The sequence below is a fragment of the Dromiciops gliroides genome, chromosome 2, assembly GCF_019393635.1.
Source record: "Dromiciops gliroides isolate mDroGli1 chromosome 2, mDroGli1.pri, whole genome shotgun sequence".
NCBI classification, from domain to species: domain Eukaryota; kingdom Metazoa; phylum Chordata; class Mammalia; order Microbiotheria; family Microbiotheriidae; genus Dromiciops; species Dromiciops gliroides.
This window is the reverse complement of record NC_057862.1, coordinates 72,334,556-72,356,442: the sequence shown is the minus strand read 5'-3', so window position 1 is coordinate 72,356,442 and position 21,887 is coordinate 72,334,556. Positions and strand designations below refer to the sequence as shown.

Sequence of the window (21,887 nt, the reverse complement as noted above, 5' to 3'; positions counted from 1 at the left end):
TGTCTAATGGTAGCCATCTCTAGGTGGGGAGGGAGGCAAAAAAAGGAAAGTTACATGATAACTTTAATATGTATTTAAAAGGGAGAACAAGTTATACTAAATGAATTTGCAGTTTCATGTGCAATCATTTTCCCCTGCTATTTTACTACATTTTGGAAATGTCTGTTTTATTTCTTAAGTTTAGAATAAAATCAAAAAATCAAAAAAATCTGGATAGTCATGTGCCAGTTGCATGATATTATCTGCAATTATAAATGGATTTTAAATTTCTATCTCCATGCTAAGAGAAATAATGCTGTGATATCAGGTAGTTTTTCTATTGTGACTCCAGAGAGCAAAATATCAACTTTAAAAGTTTGGTGAGAAATACTGGAACACAAACTGACTTCATTAGATTGGGATCTCCTTAAAGGGAAGGAACCTGTCTTGCCAATCTCTGCATTCCTCATAATACTGGGCACACACAGTAGGTACTTAGCAAGTGCTTGTTGACATGGATGGAATGTATCTTCCTTGCACTTCTCCTTTTGCTACTTCCTGTTTCATATCTTAAAGTGTGTGTGTGTGTGTGTGTGTGTGTGTGTGTGTGTAATAGCATGGTATAGTATAAGTGGTGTGGGCCTTGAAGTCAAGAATACCTGGTTTCAATCCTTTTCTCCCTTTTCTCTCAAGAATAGTAGATCTGTGACCATAGGTATGTCACTTAATCTTTCAATGCTCCTGGGCGACTCAGCTATAATTTATAGATAGGTTGTTGATCTGATTCTGCAAAGGGAGTTCCCATATGGTGAGTCGGCCATGTTGAAGAAACCACGGGTGCCTGGAATCTCCTGCCTCCAAAGCACTCTTGTGATCATTGATTGATGAGAATGAAAATTTGTGAAAATACACTGGAACTCTGATATCACCATGATGGTTAGGTCTGTTCTTTAATTTCTGTCACTTTATGAAAACCCTTAAATCATCTGTAAATCTTAAACTAATTAAACTGATACAAGAGAAAACACCTTAGAAGACCTGTACATTTAAAAATTGTTAAAATGGTACAACATGACTTTTTTTTCCCTAAAATAGCCCACAGTTAAGAATTTTAGCCATATTCACTTTTCTGATCAAATACACCAAATGCTTTATTTTCTTGGATGAAAATACAACACAAGTTCCTTTGGTCCTAATGTTTGAAGGTTATCATTGGAAATACATATATACATACAGATGTAAATATGCACACATTGGTTTTATATGTGTACACAAAGGTTTTATATATGTACACATATATGCAAATGTATATACATCTGTATCTCTATATAAAGCCAATCTAGAATTATTAGCTTGAAGTTTTTGCACCAAACTATGAAGGTTATTTCAAAAGCAATTAAGTTGTCACCCATTGGCCTTGAGTGAAGAGACCTTGGTTCTATTCTTAACTCTTCCATTGAGTTGTTACTCAATGACCTCTTTGAGCCATTTATGGGAGAGCTGTCTTTTCTCTCTTATTGAGATGTGAGGAATGACATTTTGCCTTATAATCACTTAGGGTTCCCAGAAGGAAGGGAAACTATAAAAATGAGTTATCCTTGATTAAACACCTGAGTATTGCTATATCTGCACGAGGGTAGTGAAAAGAAGAGTTTAGCATCTATTCAGTAAAAGTGATGAATATAAGCATACCTTCTGAATAATTCATGCTATTGTCTCCCCCAGCCCCTGGCCACTATTTCCCCCTCCAAATGAAAATCATTTAGGTGATTTATATAATCCTCTATTTCTTTAGCCTGTAAAGATATTGATTAAGTTTAGACTCAGCCACTCTCCTGGACAAAAAAAAATATCATAGACTCTCAGAGTCCTCTGGTTAGAGAACTTCTCAGAGGCCATCTTGTCCAACTTGGATGTAAATAGCTCCTGTACTTCATATGTGACAAATAGTCATCTCACATTTACTTGAAAATGAGGCAGCTAGGTGGTACAGTGGATAGAGCCCTGGCCCTGGAGTCAGGAGGACCCGACTTCAAATCCAGCCTTAGATACTTACTAGCTGTGTGACCCAGGGCAAGTCACTTAACTCTAATTGTCTCGAAAAAAAAGAAAAAGAAAATATTTAATGATGAAAAATCCACTACCTCCAAACTCATTCAATATGGAGATGACTCTAATTATAATTTTGTTCCAGACAAAAAGAGTAGTGTACATATTATTGGGAGGGGCCAGGCATTTCTTCTGAGGAAGCCGGGAGGCAGTTCAAATCCTGGCTAATTGCCTATAATAATTTAAGAAAATCATTTTGGACTTCAGTTTCCTTATCCATCAAATGAAGGAAACTGGGCTAGATGACTTTAAATTCCTTTCTGTCTCTAAATCTATGATTCTTTAACTATTTTATAAACATGCAAGACCTATTAGAAACCAACTTAATATAATAATAAAAAAATTATGTCATGATGATAAGTTAAATGAGATCACAGGCTTTTAGGGCTTGTAGGAGAACTTACAGGAGGACATTCCTTCCATTTTGTAGACGAGGAAACAGATGCACCAAGAGATGAAATCAATTACTCAAGACTGAGCAGCTGATGAGTGACAGATAATTGGATTTAGATGTAGGTCTTCTATATCCAAACCAAGTGCTCTTCCCACCACACAGTGCTGCCTCCCAATGGAAGCCAATTCAATAACAATTTCCTGTTTTACTGATTTGTTCCAAATTGTTGCACTGTTGTTCTTTAGGAATGACCATTTACTTACTAATTTATGAATCAAGGAAGCAACAGCATTATGATGTGGGCACTCGGAGAGCACGCTTTGTTTGGGCTGGTAGACTTTGTACCTTAGATATATTCCTGCCAGGCATCATTTTAGAGCAAGGATGAAAAATTGGAGTGGGGTTGATCTAATGTCATGGCTTATCCCTTTAATCCATGCCCACTGGGAGAGACTAGGGCTAATGGATCACTTTAGCTCAAGAGAAAAGGCACTTAAGTTCTAGACTGTTGTGTCTTTTTTCAAACACCTTGGGTATGAATGAACACATATACATATATCTATATTTCAAGGATATATGATCATATTAGTGTAGGAGGCTCTTCCACCAATGTAGATTGCTACTTCATATTGTAGCAGACTGGTGCCAATATGGTGGACCCCTGGGAATGGGGGAGGAGGGCACAAGGCTGCTTAAGGTGGGGTCAACTGGTCTAGGTTAAAAGCAGAGCTTGCCTACCAATCAATAGTGGGATGAGGCTATTTGCTACACTTCTACCCTGGACCAGATAGCAAGAACTAGTCTCAAAAATATTTTTAGGGCAGCTAGGTGGCGCAGTGGATAAAACACTGGCCTTGGATTCAGGAGTACCTGAGTTCAAATCCAGCCTCAGATCCTTGACACTTACTAGCTGTATGACCTTGGGCAAGTCACTTAACCCCCATTGCCCCACAGAAAACAAACAAAAATATTTTTAAAGACAAGAAATTTGGTTCAAATGGTATCTTTAGTTCTGGATATTGCTCTTAATTGTGGAAAAAAGTCTGCCAAATCATCTAGGTACCATTCCTCATTTAATGCAGCTTCTTGTGTGCCTGTTTATGCTTAGGAAAAAAAGTAACAACCAAAATTTCACACAAGACTTAAATTCAAACTGAGATTGAGGCAGCTAGTTTCAATGAAGCAACTTAATTGTAGCAACTATATTGTAAAGTGTTTGTGTATGTGTATGCATTTTAAAAAAATCTGTTTTTAGATCTAATGTTTAGAAACATAATTGATGCTGGGGGTTGCTGTGGAAAGCTTCAAGTCACCTAGAGTACCTGGGAAAAGGATTCTCTGATAAGATCTGTGAGATCTTAAGGAATATAGCTATAGATGTTCATTAGTCTACTTGTATCTGTGTCTCTTCTTATTTCCTATTTTCATGTGGGCGGATTTCCTATTTTCATATGGGTGGATTTACCAAATAGCTGAAAACATCTCCTTGTTTCAGAAATCTTAGTTCCATAAAGACAGGAAGGCAGCTTCTGGGAGAATGTTGCCTGCCAGAGTCACACTTAGTTAAATAAAAAGTATGGTTTGGGTGGAATTTGTTCATTTGTTTAATCCACATTTCGATGCTTGGAAGAAAGGAAAGCCAGACTAAGGTTCTTCATATCCATAGCATTTTTTTATGCATGTATATATTTACTCACAAATCCTAACTGCCCTCAAAGATACAGGTGTTTGAGCCACAATCTCTCTCTTCCTCTCTTTCTCTCTCCCTTTCTCTCTCTCTCTCTCTCTCTCTCTCTCTCTCTCTCTCTCTCTCTCTCTCTCTCTCTCTCTCTCTCTCTCTGCTTTGATTCAGATATTTACTACTAAATCTCATGCAAAATAGGGAAGTTTTCTGGGAAGTCACTGTACAGTCAATAGCAGGTGTCTCAATAAAGCAGTTATGCCTTGCCGAGCAGTCCAGTGGTTCTGACCTCAATCAAAGCTTGGGAAATAAATGAACAGACCTGTGCTAGGAGGTGGACCTGAGATGTTTCAAAGCTGAACCGCTCAATGATCATTGTACCATGCACAGCATGGAATTCTATCTGTACGACCTCATGAGGTTTTCACGGGGCCATATGTATGTGGCAGACTCATATCATGAGCCAAGGGCCAATGGGAGTTGTTATCAAGTGATTAGGGGTATCAGAAGAACAGGTTGTCCATGGCCCTAAAACAGCAGCAGGGACAGCAGCAGCTTGCAGCTGGCAGCTTCATTCCATTACTTTTCTCAATAAATGACACTAGGCCAAAAATAAGAGTAACATCTATCAACTTTTTTTTTTTTTGCCCCATTTAAAAAAAATCTGTTTTTTAAAACTCAGAGGATGACCTGTAGAAGAATGTTTCATTATATAAACAATACCTCTTTTTACCCAAATAAATGTTTAAACTGTCTTCCAGTTTGTGTCTTTAGTAGAGAGTTTCCCAGATACCTGGGATTCAGCTGAGATGGTGAGGAGAGTAGACGTGAACTGGGAACCAGTGGGCGAGCTCTTTGTCTACATGGAATTGGTGCTGTGATAGAGGACTCATTTACTATTTTTTGTACTATAAACCACAGCAGAATAATCACAAAGTTTCATTTTTTTGTTTTTGTCTTTTTTGGGGGGGGGGGGCGGGGAGGGAAGGAAGTGTGAAAAATATCTGACTGTTTGCAATTTAAGGAATACTCTCAACCAACCCACTTGGGAGTGTCCACACAACATCCCTGGGCAGAGTTGGAAGTTGCCTCGTTTTTTTTTAGCAGGGGGAGAGAATGGGGGAGGATATGTAAACAGACATTCTCCAAGTGGTGCATCAGATCTCCCCCTTGGCGACTTCAACCCTGAATGAGAAGATTTCTTGGTGATGAATCTTCTCTGTTTGGTGGCATTAGCAGCAGTAGCAGCAGTGAGGGTGGCAGCAGGGGGAGGGGGTGGATGGGAGAGGAGAAGGGAAAGAGGGGAGAGGTGGTGATGGGGAGGGGTTCTTTCATGCAATCACTACCCTTCTCACAGACTGGCCATTTTGCATTCACCCAAACAGTAGTAGATTTTTTGAGTTGGGAGGGTAATCCAACTTGGAGAAGACAGAATCCTTCAATTGGATTGTTCTTAAAAACTAAACAACCCAGTGTTAAATTTTGTAATAGGTGCCATTTTAAAATAAGTGTCTTTAAGGAGATACCTGAATATATGTAACATTATTCTGGGAGAGGGGTGTGCTTAATTTTTTTGGGGGAAGGGGAGGATGACAGAAGAGGAGAGGGTTGCTAATAACTTCAATTTTCAAGAGATCCCTTCTGAAGCAAAGTCTTCTAAATCATCAGTGGAAATAATGTCCAAATTTTGAGCTTCACTTATGTCTTTTTCTAAATTCTGTGGACCTTCCTCTGGGTGATGTCTTGAAGGATTACGTACAGGCCCAGCATATGAGTGAGGACGTGGGTGCTTGGCATCTCTGAAGCTCTGGAGCCAGTGGTCAGCTGACTGCCTGGCTTGAGGCACCTGCCTTAGAAAAGTGGGTGCTGAGAGCTGTGAGGAGGACCTCAGAGGTGTTAAAGAAGTCACTGGTAGAGGGTGGAGGCCAGGATACACCACATAAGGAGAATTTAAAATTTCTGAAGAGGGGATTTCAGGGGAGCCCCTTTCAGAAGAAGGGATCGATACTTTGACATACTTGCCCGTTTCCGGGTCATAGAATGTCTTTATTCGCACCTGGACTGGTAGGTCAAACACAAAGTACTCTCCAGAATAAGGATCTTGGAGGACTTTCTTCTGAGTGGCAGGATAGGAGGACATAGGGATTACTGACTGAGCACCACTAGGCCTCCTCCTAATGGGCTCAGAGAGTGTAGCCACTGAGTGCCTGTGAACAGGAGGTGGAAGGGAACGGACACGGGGGAAGTTGGATTGTGGAATCTCTACAGGGGATAAAGGTCTCTTCCAAATCACATCTTCATCTTCCACCTGAGGGCTTTCCTCCTGGATTTCAGACAATTTTTCTTGCTGCAAGTCCATCTTTTTCCTTTTGTTTGCCAATTTCTTTGCTCGTCTTAGGGCTTTTTCGGTTTTTGGTGGGACAGCTGGGGGTTTGTTCATTGATTTTTCCATGTGAACGGTGGACCATGGTCTCTCATAGGGAGCTGCCCAATTGCTAGTCTCCTCCAACAATGCATCCCGTGTAGACAAAGCCATGGTTTCTTCAGCAGATGAATCGAATTGGGGGTTACCTCCTATACTTGGTACCACAGCATGTGTAATATCTTCCCTTGTTGTTTTGGCACCAGCTTTTCTCTCTGATCCTAGGCTGGTTATGCTGGAACACATGCTGGACAAGGGGCTTGTTATAGCTGAGTTTGACAAATCTCCTTGTGATATACCTGAGTCTAGAGGGCCCTGTGATGCATGATCCATTATGGTGCTGGCTACAGGGGAATAAACACTGCTGTCTACTGTGGAGCTGGCTATAGGTGAGTTCATCATCTCATTAGGGATTATATTTTTCACCAATGACCCTTCCCTGGGAGTGGATAGCAAGGGGTTTCTGGAACATTGAGTTTTCTCTTCTGAATGGGCCCCTCCTAACTGGCTTGCTGGTAGTTGTTCCTCAGAATCTTCATTTGGCAAAATGATGCTGGGTCTGCCTCGGAAGGGGAGAGGTTTCTCTTTATTCCTGTAATCATTTTCAAGATCATTTCCCACAACTTTCTTTAATAAATTTTGAGGGGGCCTCACACCATCACTATCTTTTATTAATGGGAAGAATGGGGAGTTGCTGTCATCTTCAAGAAGGTTGGCTTCTGGTGTTGGCTGGACATTTTCCATCTTTACTGATCCAAAAATCTGTCCACTATCACTCACGCTCCTGTAGGTTTTCTTGTAGGCACCAGGTTGACTGCTTGATGTAGGGAGCTGGCTAATTTTTGGGGTATTTGGTATATCTTGGGATTCCAGCTGGTAGAGGTGAGTGTTCTCTCTATGTTCTGCCAATTGACTCTCCACTTCTCTCTGGCTATTGTTATGAGCATTTTCTAAGGATGAAGTCCTCAGTAGGGGAAGTATGATGGGCTTGATCACTGGAGATGATTTGAAGGTATTGTCTTTGATTGTAAACATAATGTGCTTGTTTGAATTGGGGGAAGGTGATACTGGAGGATCTTTGGTATCAGGAAGAGAAGTATTTTCTCCTAACCAAACATCTTTGGAATTGGCTTCTTTTTCTTTTGACTCAATCATCACTGTATCTCTAGACATGCTTTCACCCTCTCTCTGAGACATCTCCTCCTTGTTACCGTCTTCAACACTAGTGAAGCCATTGCTTAAAGCATAGTATTGCAAATCATCCTTTCTTAGACCCTTTTCTTTCTTCTCACTCTTCTGACTTTCCTCTAGGCTCACACTACCCCTTCTATCTTCCCTTTGACTTTCTGTAAACCATGTTCTCTGCTGATCCTCAAAGGAGGCAAAAGATTGGTCTGAAGAACTCGTGCTTATTTTGGCCTTGCTTTTAAGGTTTGGCATGAAATCAGACTGGGTGTCACTATAGAACACATCTTCTTCCTCTGGGGAAAGTGGACCTGGTGAGATTTTCTGGTTGAAATTTACATGCTGCAATTCTGAATCTCTTTCGTAGTCAGTCTCTTGGGAAATGGATCTTGGCAATCCATTTTCAAGGGGGTGCATACTCAGTTTCTCTTCAACTTTTCCATCTGGTAATTCTCTACTGCAAAGCTTCAAGGAGAGGGGAGGCCGACTTTTCTTGAAATTGTGTTCGTTTGCTTGGTGTTGATACTGCTGAGGTTCCATATCACTGTTCCTAGGATCTTTGACAACTAAGGCTTCATTCTTGAGATTATTCTGTTCTGAAGCCTCCCCATTGACATAGAAGGAGGCTTCTTCTATAGTCTGAGGTGAGCTAAGAGTTAGGTAATTATCTGTGAAGTCTCCATTCACCTCTCCTTTATGGTCTTTCTCCTTGGTATTGACATAGGGTTGGTGGTTCAGTTTGTCCTTGGTTGACATGTGTGGGGGAATTTCTTCAGATCCATTAGATATAAAGGTGCCATTGCTTATATTTTCTTGCTTGACATGATCCCTACCTTTTGTTTTCTCATCATGGGTTTTTAGGAGAGGGGAGGCACTGTAGGTACTCTTGACTCGCTTTCGGACATCCTTGAGGTTGAACAACAGACTAGGCACTTTTGACTTATAACTGTCTCGAGACTGATATTCATTAAGTCCCTCATTCTCATTTGATCCCACTGACTTTTCTGGGGGAGGGGGTGTTGCCAACTCAGACTGATTTTCTAATGAATCTAGGACATGCTTTGTGGGTATGACAGGTGTCAAAAGCTTACTGATGTTAAAAGGAGGGTCGTAGCATTCATTTGAGTTCACTTGTTCTTCTATTACATCATTTTCGAGAAACTCTACTGTAGGCTCTGGCCTTTTATACAAAGGCAGACCTTTCTCATCGGTCTTCTTTTCATTCGAAGGCTCATGTGCTCTCTCTTTTCCTCCTTTGCTGATTTTTGATCTCCTCCATGGGGCTCGTGAAGTTTCTACTTGAGCCTTGGACTCTGAATTGGGGGCCTTCTCCTCGAAGGCAAAGCTTTGCGATTCTGAAGTTGGTTGAACATTAGACAATTGGGATAGAGAAGTGGATGGAGCCCCTGCTGCCAGAGCTTTTTCTTCTGGGTTCATGGGTACTCTGGTGTGGCTGGGTGATGTTTCATGTCTGCTTGGATGGAGCTCTCTTAGTGGTGGTGGGTTTTCCTCATAGTTTAGGGGAGCTTTGATTTCTGGCACCAGTTCACCAGATTCCTTCCTCTCAAGCAGTTTCTTGTGATGTGCATTCCATGACTCAAAAGCACTGTTTTCACTATGAAGAAAATTCCCTTTGCTTGCCCGTTCATTAGTTTTTCCAGTCTTACCCTTCACTGTCTTTGTTGGTGGAAGGTGGATATTTGATTCAAATGGCTTGGAAGCATCTACAGGGGCTGATTGAAAACCATCAGCACTAGATGTTAAGTCATCAGTACTTGGTGAATTTGGTGTCTCCTGCCTGCCACCAGGCCAACTGGTATTTTGATAGGTGTTGGAAACTTCGGCCGGGACCTTCCTGACAGTTAAAAAGGCTGAATCCATGCAGAAATTCACACCAACTCCTGGGAGGGGTACACATTTTAGAGGGGTTTTCAGAGCAGACTGTTTGCTGGTGGGAGGCACACTGTCAGAACTTGAATTTTCTGTCCTATCAAAAGATTTAATTAAAGAAGATACTTTGGAAAGAGGTTTGCTACTCCTCAAACCAGAAACTGGGATCTCCAGTTTTCTCCGTGTGTTAACTTGTGGTGGTGTGTTGCTTTTGGGGCATCTTTCCTCTCCTTGGACATACTTGGGCAACTGTTGGAATGTAGATGCCCAGCCTGTGTGCTCACTTCCATGTGCTTGTATCCTGTTGCAGAGATTGCTTTTCCTGATGGCATGACTGCCTATTCCCTGTTGAAAACTACCAAAACACTGCTGGGCAAAATCTGGTGAAATGACAAGATTAGAGTCATTGAAGGATGTGTCCTCTGAAATGCACAAACTTCTAAAGGCCCGGTCTGTGAGACTGCTGACTTCTCTATCTGCATCATCCAAGACACTCCCGATGCTTGAAGAGTCACTGAGTCCATCTGTGTATTTCTTACTCCCTTGCATTGTCTGGACAGGCATGAAGAGGTGATTCACAAAATTAAATTCTTTCTCCCTGTAAAGTCGATTTCTGCTCAATGATTTTTTTTAGATGATCTTCCTCCAAAATGTGCTCATTTAGTTCACCCAATGCAACCACAAAATGGGACCTTTTTTTCTCTGTAAAAAAGAATTAGCAGAGGTATTAATATAAAATAAATCAGCAAGAAAATCACAAGCCTATAGAGACTATGTATGACAGTTGACATTTATACAAGCACTTTAAGGTTTGCAAAGAGCCTTGTAACCCTTACCTCATTTGATCCCAACAATGACCCTGTAATTTAGACACCATTATCTTATTTTTATATGTTAGGGAGAGAAGGATCAGAGAGGTTAAGTTGGAGAAGGAATGTGAAATAATGGATAGAGTTCTGTGTTAGGGAGTTGAGAAGACCTGAGTTCAGATTCTACCTCTGACACTTACTTGTAGTGTGAACACTTAATTTCAATGAAATCCAGTTTCTCCATTTGAAAAATGGTGATAATAATACCTAAAGTATTTATTTCATGATATTGTTGTGAACCTGAAAGAATTTGATATATTTAAAGTGCTTTACAAATTTTAGAATCCTAAATGAACATTGGTTATTATTAAGTGACTGTGCCAATAATCATATCAGTATTAAGAGGTTGTATTCAAATATAGGTCTCTTCTGACTCCAAGCTTAGCACAACCTGTTTTCCTCACATCCAACCTTATCTAGGCTAGCAAGCATCAACCTCCTAGGCTGGAGAACAGAATTTTGACGGAAGTATGTTGTCACTGTTCATTTTAGGAATGATTTTCCTATAGGTTGTCTCATCTGGAGTTTGGAATAACTTAAATTTGGTGGGGTGCTTTGAATTCCTAAAAACAAAAGATATAATAAATAATATAGTAATAACAAGTATAATAATATGTAATATCATAAAAGATAATAATAAATAATAACAGGTATGATAACAGGGTGAGGGGTAAGAGAATATGTTCCTTATTCATTGTTTGGTTTTGAGGGACATTATTAGAGTTTTGATGGGGCCAGAAATATGTTTAGATGGTCTTAGATTGAGTTGAAAGACACCTCAGAGTTAATATCTGTGATAAAGAAACCAAGGTAGAGAGAGCTTAAGTGACCTGCCCAGGATCACACAGTTAGTAAGTGTCTGACATGGGATTCAAAACCAGTCTTCCTGACTCCAATGTTCTGCATTCTCTCCACTGACACCATGGGTTTGATCTGATAAGAGACACAAGATGCAAGGAAAAGGAGCATTGGGCAAGGAGATAAAAGACCTAGATTACCATTCCAACTCTATTGATAATGAAAATAACAATGGCAAAGAATGCTTTAAATTCTAGAAGGTGTTTTAATAGGTAAATTTCATAATTTCCTAGTTATGTGACCTTGAATGTCATTTAATCTTTTTGGGTCTTAGTTTACTCATCTGTGGAATGGAGGAGCTGGACTAGGTGGTCCTTAAGGTTATCCCTTCCAGCTTGACCATGCTGGTCTATGATTCTATTTGAATATGTTATGATTCTATTCTCACTTATTGACATTTATTTGGCCCAAGGTCCATTATGCAGATATTAGGAATGCTGACTGGGGACTAGGCATCAGGATGGTTGAAGTGTATACCATCTTCTTGTTCCTACTTCATGGCTTCTTTTCTCCAATGGTGGAACCATTTCTCTTTGGTTCCTACTCTGTAACTCTCAGTTTCAAGATACTTGATCATCTGGGTCATGAGATAAATACCTAGCCCCATCTAGGCTCCATTCTGGGCCACCTTTGTCCCACCTATCCATACTGGACAAGTTAAGTAATTCTCGGTGCTAGGGATATTTGTCAGTAATGTCAATATTGCCAATAACTTAACTAAATAAGGCACAATTTCCTCCAACTCAAAGTACTATTTTAACCTGTTGAAAACAGCATTACTTGGAGAGCCTAACATTAGAATTCTGCTGTAAATTTAAACTCCTTAATGAAATGCCTGTTAGGCCTATTTAACAATTCTAAAGTGGTAAAAGTGTCATGAAGAACTGAATCAGTTACCCAAGCATTTCTTTCTTTCTTTCTTTTTTTTTTTGGTGAGGCAATTGGGTTAAGTGACTTGCCCAAGGTCACACAGCTAGTAAGTGTCAAGTGTCTGAGGCCGGATTTGAACTCAGGTCCTACTGACTCCAGGGCTGGTGCTCTATCCACTGTATCACCTAGCTGCCCCTATGCAAGTATTTCAAGGGAAAAAAGAGAGAAAACAGTTTTCCCTCCTCTCTCCCACTTTCTTGAGTTATTCATTAATTTTCTCAGTTCTTCATTCCACTTACTTAGAGGATCTAGTGTGGGCTGTAAATTGTTATGTCATGAAAGTGACTCCCTTACCTCCCTTTGTAATAAAACAGTATAGAATAGCCAAATACTAAGCATCCTATTCAGAATAATTGCAGACTATAGAAAAACCATTATCAAAGTGTCCTCAGGAACTTTACCTGTTATGGGTGTGAATTCTGTAGGTGCATACCTTTCATGTAATTTTATCTGGCCTTCTGAGTGTTTAGAATTTCTTGGAGAACTTGTATTTAGTTTCATTGCTGTCCATCTATAAAGAGTAAAAAAAAAAAATTCAATGGAATTCAACTGACCAGGAGGATATTTTTTTCTATCATGTATTTGACCTTCAACATTTTTTATCTTCATTGAGTTTTGCCAAATCCCTATCAAAGTCAGAGCCCAAACAAATGTCTTTTCCACACTGAGAATCCATTGAAAGACTAAAAGAGGCTTAACTTGGAGAAAAGAATACTGTGAGTAGATGGAGAGAATAAGGAGAGAAAGAGGTATGATTGTTGTCTTCAAGTCATATGGAAGAGAAATCTTAGACATAGAGCAGAAGGAAGAAAAGAGGCTGTTTAGCCCAACCCCTTTGTCTTAAAAAAGAGGAGACCAAGGCCCATAGAGGTCAAGTGACTTGTCCAAGGTTGCACAAATAGTAAACATCAAAGGTGGAATTTGAACCCAGGTTCTTTGACAGTCAAGGTATGTTCCACTGTGCCACACTGACTTCTTGTTTAGATTGGCCTTTAAGAACAGAAATAGGAGCAATGGGTAGATTGCCAAGGAGCAGATTTAATTGTGACATAAGGAGAAAAATCTTAACATATAAGAACTATACCAAAGTGGAATGGGATACTTTGGGAGTAGAAGATTTCCCCTCACTAAAAAGACACCATTAGGAAAAGAGTGGATATGTTGGGGAAGTGGTAGAGAGGATTCTTATTTGGGAATTGGACCTCTCAGGTCCCTTCCAACTCTGAAGTTTTGTGAATCCTGACTTTCTTCATTTATTCACCGTACAATAATGATTCAGGAGACAGTTTGAAGCATTTTGAATTCTTAATGAGAACAGTGTCAAATTAAATCAAAACAATCTCCAATTATTTTAGTGAACAAAATCTGACCCAAGGCCATTTTCCCATGTGCATAAACAATGAAGCTTCTTTTCCAGTTAAAGTTAGGGAAAGTCAGTGCAGCCAAACCTGAGTCCACTTACAAAGCAATAGCACAGTATTTAATTTATTGTTGGCAGAAGAATCTAGTAACCACTCTGACAGTAAAGGAACCAAAAAACTGCCCAAGAGACCTTCAGAAGTGTTCCGAATGAAGTGTAAACTAATTAAAATAAACCCACTATGGAAATTTTAAACATAAACTGTCAAGGGAACGAATGGATGTCCAAGTCTTTTTGTGGATGGAAGTTACTGGGTAAGAATCTAGCTTAAGTTGGTTTATTGACAATATGAATAATTCTTTTTTTTTTAAATGTGTTTTTACTTTATTTTATTTTTTGCAGGGCAATGGGGGTTAAGTGACTTGCCCAGGATCACACAGCTAATAAGTGTCAAGGGTTTGAGGCTAGATTTGAACTCAGGTCCTCCTGAATCCAGGGCTGGTACTTCATCCACTGAGCCACCTAGCTGCCCCCTATGAAAAATTCTAATAGCCTACATTTGTGGAACATGTTTCTGCAGAGAATCACAGAGATGTGCGAATATTAACCCACTACTATATACCATTCCTTTAATCACACAGTTAGCCAAAGGATTATTTTTGCCACCCCAATTTTTCTGCAATAAAGAGAGGCACACAACAAGTATATTGTAAGATGATCATAGGTTTCATTGGAGAGAATATATATATATATATATATATATATATATATATATATATATATGTATGTATATGTATACACACACATACATACACACACATACCTATGTAAAACACATATATAGGTATATATACATGTGCACGTGTATATATATGTATGTGTATGTACATGTATATATACATATATACACACATATAAAACACCAAGATAAGCCTGTCTTTCCACTATCTTTAAAATAAGAGTTGAGTGAAGTTCATTTACTGAAGATACGTTTATTGTCTTTCAATCAATAAGGAAGCATTTATTAAGCACCTACTATGTATTATTCACCTACTTACAAGGATCCTACATTCTAACAGAGGAAACAAAATATCCATAGACAAGTATATAAGAAATAAATAGATAATAAATGAATAGGTAATAAATACAAGGTAATTAGGGAGGGAAGGCACTAGCAGTGGTGGAGATCAGGAAAGGTGGTATTTGAACTTTGTCTTGAAGATTGTTTTGGTGTACAGAGGGTGCTGGGGGAGAAACAAAGTTTAGATTAAAGCATTGACCTTGACCTGATGTAGCTTATAGTCTAGTAGAGGAATTGTATATACACACACACAACCTGGACACACTATATTACATGGTAAGTGTACTTGAAGAAGTGCATGTTTTTGAAAAAATTGGGTCATGCCAAACATCATCACCCTGGTTAATTCAGTATCCTGTACCATTCTGGATCACAACATAGCCGATCCAAAGCGGTGTGGCAGAAAGAACAGTGGGTATCAAGCCAGATCTGTGTCACAGTTTTCCACTTACTGTGTAACCTTGGGACTTTGGACATCACTTTCTCATCTGTAAAATCAAAGAGGCTTTCTATCTTTACCATCCCATGATGCCGTGATCCAGGATTTGTCAGTCAGGCAATAGTTAGTCAATAAGCAATTTTTAAAGTGCTTTTGATGTATTAGGCACTGTGCTAAGTGCTGGGAATACAAAAAAAAAAAAGGCAAAAGACAGTCCATGTTCTCAAGAAGCACTCAGTGTAATGAAGGAGACACAAATAAACAACAAGGTACCAATAAGAAGTATACAGGATAAACTGGAGATAATTAATAGAAGACAGCATTAGAATTAAGAAGGATTTGGACAGACTTCTCGCAGGAGGTAGGTTTTTGGCTGGGATTCGAAAGAAGTCAGAGAAATCAGGAAGGGGAGATGAGGAGAGAGAGAGTTCCACTCAATTTATATGGCTCAGAATATCGACTCAGTCCAATGACCACAAAGGCACCTCAGCGAAATGACAGAATACTAGCTTTAGGATCTATCTCTCTACCTGCACATTCCCGCTAGAACCTTAAATTCAGTGTGCTCCTGAATGAAACTCATCTTTCCTTAAAACTCTTCCTTCTCTGGACTCTGTTTTCTGGCTCTGCCAGTAGTTTACCTTGTGTCAGAGACTGGTGTGTGTGATCACTAAGGTCCCTTTCAGTTTTAGTTCCTTTGAGCCTATGAAATGTTTGACATTATTTTTGACCCTTCTCTCCTCTTCCTTCTCCTGTCCTTTCCTGTCCTGTCCTCCCCCCACCTCTTGCTTCTTCTCTCCTCTTCATCTATTCCTCTTGATTCCATCTCCCTGATATCAATTTCCTTTGCTACTACCCTAGTACAGAACCCCATTTACCACCATCTGCTTGGACCTTTGCACTAGTCCCCTGGTTGTCACTTCCATCTACACTTTCTCCTACTTGCAATCAATCCACATCACTTCCAGTCATTTATATTTTTTCTTCAAAAATCTTCAATGGGGGGGATTCCTCCATTGAGAATTAGGGATTTCTCATTAGGTGAGGTTCCTGATTCTTTGACATTCAAGGCTCTCTGTAATCCAATGCTACTTTACCTTTCTGAATTTATTTGAGATTTCTCTTTTCTATAGACTTTATGCTCTAGGTAAATGAACTACTTTCAGCATACTGAATTTTCCTATCTCCATATCTGAACTCACTTTGTTCTACTTATTGGAATATCAATAGTCTTTGAACTGCTGAATCTAGCACAGCTCAGATGGCATCCCCCCTCCATGAAACTTACCCAGATATCCTAATTACTTTCCCTCAAGGCAATCAGTGAGTCAATAAACATTTATTAAGTAAGCACTGAGGATACAAAAAGAGGTAAATGGCAGTCCCTGACCTCAAGGAGTTTACAATCTAATAGCCTCAGGTGATACTCTTTTTTTTTTACCTCTCTAATGCACTTATAAAATGTTGTGTATCTTATTGTCAGTATCTGTCTTATTCTTCTGCTCTGGGAGGGTACTTACTGTATTGTGAATCTTCTCTAGTGTTTAGCATCGCACTCTGCACACCTTGGGTGCTTGCTGTGTTTGTAGTTGAATGAAAATAAGTATATGATGGCTTTTATTTTGTGAAAATAATTAGGACTTTCACTTTGATTTGGAGCAGAGACCTGTGTGTCCATTCCTAGGACAAATACTACTGGTCCTGAAATTTTAAAGGCCTGGAATAGAATTGATGGGGTTACCCAGTGAATGAAAAGTCCCTAAAAATACACTTACTCTTATTGGGATCCCACAAAATTCATTGCCTAAAGGACGTTCGTATTCTTCATTTAGAATCTTGGTTACTTCCAACTAACTGGAGGAAGGCCTGTTTGAATCATTGAAATAACTGGATCAAAGAATATTTGGAAAGGAATATAGTTTTATCACTTTCAAGAAACCAGTAGGAGGATAACAGAATATTGATTGGGCATGGTACAAATCTGGAGACCAGCTCTGATGAATACATAAAAGTAAACTTCAGGATATAGTTTGGCATAGAAGATGGAATCCTACTGGGACTAAAGTTAGACATACCTCGGTTCAAATCCTGCCTGTGTAGGGGCAGCTAGGTGGTGCCGTGGACAGAGCACTGGCCCTGGAGCCAGGAGTACCTGAGTTCAAATCCGGCCTCAGACACTTGACACTTACTAGCCTTGTGACTTTGGGCAAGTCACTTAAACCCAATTGCCACACATACACACACACACACACACACACACCAAATCCTGCTTGTGACACTAGCTGTGTGACCCTAAGCAAGTAACTTAACCTGTTTGTGCCTCACTTTCCTCAACTGTAACATGGGAATAACGATAGCACCTACTTTGAAAGGGTGTTGTGAAGACCAAACAAGTTTATATATATATATATTTTTGGGGGGGGGGCAATGAGGGTTAAATGACTTGCTCAAGGTCACATAGCTAGTAAATGTCAAGTTTCTGGGGCCACATTTGAACCCAGGTCCTCCTGAATCCAGGGCTGGTGTTTATCCACTGTGCCACCTAGCTGCCCTCACAAATTAATATTTTTAAACACTTAGTACACTGTCTGGCACATAATATGCTTATTCCCTTCCCCTTATCTGTAAAGTGAGGATACTAGGAACTACATTATAGGGTTTTTGTTGGGGTTTAAATGGAACAAAATGTGTAAGGTGTTTTGCAAACATAATATATGTGTTATATATATTTATAATTTATAATAATAGCTGACATAAATATCAGCTATTGCTATATCTTTAAATTATTTGGCTATAAATTTATATTTGCTTCTAACTCCTTTAAAAGGGTTTTTCTTAGAGTTCAATAGTTCTCTCCTACTTCATCATAAATTCATATATATCAATCCTTTTTTATAGTAAAGAGGTAAGTTAGTCTACTATCTGTCTAAATTAACATAAATTTCATATTAGAGGAATTTAAATTAAAAAAATACAACTCATGCTTATGTAGTATTTGACTGTTTGCCAAGCATTCTCCTAACCAATAACCCAAGTTAGATAGTACAAATATAATTCTCCTCATTTCACAGGTTTAAATTTAGTGTGGTAAAGCAACTAGTAAGTGGCTGAATTAGGATTTAATCTCTAATCTTCTGACTGAAAGTTGAGAGTTCTTCCTGTCAATCTACTTCTTAATTGGTTTTTTTTTTTTTATTTTGGGGCAATGAGGGTTAAGTGACTTGCCCAGGGTCACACAGCTAGTAAGTGTCAAATGTCTGAGGCTGGATTTAAACTCAGGTTATCCTGAATCTAGGGCCAGTGTTTTATCCATTGCACCACCTACCTGCCCCCATGTTTTACTTCTTAATTGTTTTTGTTTGTTTGTTTCTATCACTCTAGAAATAAAGAGACCTTACTGTCAATTTGAACTGGAAGACTGAACTTGTGATATGATGTTACTTTGGTCCCCACACAACTTGGTCAAATCTAATCATCCCATTAGATCAACCCAATGTCCATTCACAACAATGTATGTTTGTTATTGTTAAAGATAACACTGAAAAGCAGCATGGAGAACTGGGTAGAGAGCTGGTCCCAGAATCAGGAAGGCCTGTGTTCAGGACCTACCTCTGAAACATGTTGGTCACAAGACAGTGGATAAGTCACTTAACCTTTTAGTGCCCTAGGCAACTAAAGTTATATATTGAAGGTACTCGTCTGATTTGGTAGAGGATATTCCTCACTAGGCACTTCCTATACTGATGAAATGACAGGCATGGAGAGAGAGAGAGAGAGAGAGAGAGAGAGAGAGAGAGAGAGAGAGAGAGAGAGAGAGAGAGAGTATTAGTTAACATTAATAGGGAAATAGCAAGTAACAAAGTGATAAATTATCATTTTTCTTCCACTTCCATCATGAAGGATAACCATAAGTTTAAATAAGACCTTATGCCTTAATTACAGTTGTAAAGACATGGAATTTTGGCAGTTTCTGGGGCCCTGTTAGGACAGTGAAGAGTGTAAAATTCAAACACACTTGCAGAAATGAAAACATATTGGTATTTATATATCAACACAAATTAAGCCATCCATTATAGAATAGCTTAGGCCAAACAATTGTGTTTTTCTATGACTAATTTAAAAAAGGGGAGGAGGGCAACAATTTTGAAGCATGAATTTGCTAATTATTCCTCCCATTGTGGGAATTAGCTATGTTCATTTTTATGTGTATCCTTGCATACTTCAATGAATCTGGAATCTCATTTATGAAGGTGTTCTGTCCCCCACCATGTAGATTACAGCCGATCCATGTCTACTCATCCTAAATAACTCTGATCCTTTTCCTCCCATAATCCAACCCAGAAGGTTCAACCTTATGTATGTACATGGATAAAAATGAAAAGCTTTTGTGTTTCATCTTAACATTCCTCTCACCATTGCATACAATGGCATTGGGATGAGGAAAACATATAGATATATGCATACATAATGTAAACCTGGTGATAATTCCTTCCTTCTCCCCCCCCCCCCCAACCCATAAAATAGGTGTTGATAAAAACACAAACAGCTCTTCATTCCTGAGTAGTGTTGGGTTTGGAGTGAAAGTAACAGCAGGCAGAAGGTGCCAATAATCACACAATTCTTAGGTCGTCTACAATTATCTGTTAAATTCTTAACAATCCAAGTATCTGATCTTTTTCTAACAATTAATAGGTTGACATACAACTAGAGCAACCAAATCTTTCTTATTGGTTTTCTCCCTATAAATGAAATCCGAAGTAAAGAAATCATAGCTGAATACAACTATACCCTGTAGGCTCTCCTGAGAGAGGGAAACCAGAATTTGTTTCTTCACCGTATCTAAAGACAACCAGAAACCTACTTTCATGGGATCCTCTGCCTTTTTCTTTTGTAGTGCTCACTACGAACATACATGAATGGACCATCATAAAGAGAGCTTCTGCTGGTAATACATGTGGCAGAGGATGAAGAAGTAGAGAAGCTCTGTGAAATCTAATTTGGAGGAGCCTCCAAATCAAGCAGGCACATATACTGATACATGGTGGCTTCAATATGAAAATGGAGTATGGGAATAATGGCAAAAACTTTGTTGGAAAATGTAGTTTGAGGCCAAGAAATGAAAGAGGCTGAAGGTCTGTATACTGTTCAGAAGATTCATATTTATAAAGCATGGATACTTGCTCAAGAAAATAGTCAATAGGTATTGGGCATGGTAAGTACTAAAAACTCACAAAAATTGAAATTAGGGGGCAGCTAGGTGGTGCAGTGGATAAAGCACTGGCCTTGGATTCAGGAGGACATGAGTTCAAATCCAGCTTCAGACAAATGACACTTACTAGCTGTGTGACCCTGGGCAAGTCACTTAACCCTCATTGCCCCACAAAAAAAAATAAAATCTATTTTAGAGAGAGATCACAGAGGTAGAAGAATTAGTTGCATGTGTGTAGTTAGAGCGTCCACTGACTATAGAAAAAGTCAAAATGAACACCACATTGAAAGAAAGGATAAAGGTGATGACAGCCCATTCTTGATAAATCTGACCTATTTAAATAGATTGTTAATTTAGAAAAATAAAAGTAAGGGCCTTGACTCTATCATTATGTCTTAGAGGATATAGCTAAGCAAAAAAAAAAAAAAAGTCACCATAGGCTATTTGAATTACCCAGAAACAACTTCAGCTGGTTGTCTCCTTGGCAATCAGAGATATGATAGCTAAAGGCAATGATGATTTAGACTATAGGCACATTTATAAAACAATATGGAGGATAATGATTAAAGACTATGAGGAGTATTACCTCAGAAAGCAACAAAAATAGGGGCAGCTAGGTGGTGCAGTGGATGGAGCACTGGTCCTGGAATCAGGAGTACCTGAGTTCAAATCCAGCCTCAGGCACTTAACACTTACTCCCTGGGCAAGTCACTTAACCCAATTGACTCACTTAAAAAAAAAAAGAAAGCAACAAAAATAGTTGAGAAGAATGTCTACAGAGAACTTTATGTGAAATCTAGCTAACCAGATTATCCAGGAGCATGTATAGATGAAACTCGAAAGAGGGCACCAAACAGAAGTGAAATACAACAGATTTGTTGGTGTTATTATAGTAATCTAGTCTCACCTGTAATGATAATGGAACTACTACATTTGAACTCTACCTTCTTGGTGTTTAATATATTATAGGAAGAAGTTGAAATGCACTTAAGAAGAAGGAAAGAAGCAAATTTATTAATCACATACTATGGGCCAGGGACTGTGCTAAATGCTTTACAAATATTATCTTATTTGATCCTCAAAAGAACTCTGAGAGGTTAGTACTATTTATCCCCATTTTACAGTTGAGGAAACTGGGGCAAACAGGTTAAATGACTTGCCCTGGTTCATAGAGCTAGTAAGTGTCTGAAAAAGGATTTAAACTCAGGTCTTCCTGACTACAAACCCTGTGCCACCTACCTGTCTCCAAAGAGGGGCTCGGTAGAAACCAGTAATGGAGACAATACCATTTTAAACTCATTTGGGAAGCAATTCTCAGATTATTTCAAAAGAGGGGAAGATTACAAAAGGATGGAGAATATCATAGCAGTGTTTTTCAGATGGTAATTGAGATGACATCAGCAACTATATAGACCCACGACCCTATTTTCTTATCTCTATAAAGTCTATATGTGAACCTGGTTTGTGCATACACCAAGGGT

At 39.1% G+C, this 21,887-nt stretch overlaps 1 protein-coding gene across 11 annotated transcripts in view; it reads right to left on the bottom strand.

Moving 5' to 3' along the window:
- Positions 1-960: 960 nt before the first annotated feature.
- Positions 961-21,887, bottom strand: part of C2H10orf71 (chromosome 2 C10orf71 homolog) — a 48,489-nt gene continuing 27,562 nt past the window's right edge. For 7 of the 11 annotated variants that reach the window (XM_043988318.1, XM_043988317.1, XM_043988308.1 and 4 more), the window contains 2 exons: positions 12,751-12,828; positions 961-10,362 (listed from right to left, as the gene is read on the bottom strand). In XM_043988318.1, coding sequence (XP_043844253.1) covers positions 5,791-10,224 — 4,434 coding nt within the window. In that variant the 5' untranslated portion in view covers positions 10,225-10,362; positions 12,751-12,828 and the 3' untranslated portion in view covers positions 961-5,790. Of the gene's footprint in view, positions 10,363-12,718; positions 12,829-21,887 lie in introns of all 11 variants that reach the window. The other 4 variants (XM_043988313.1, XM_043988314.1, XM_043988315.1 and 1 more) reach the window with 1 other exon arrangement.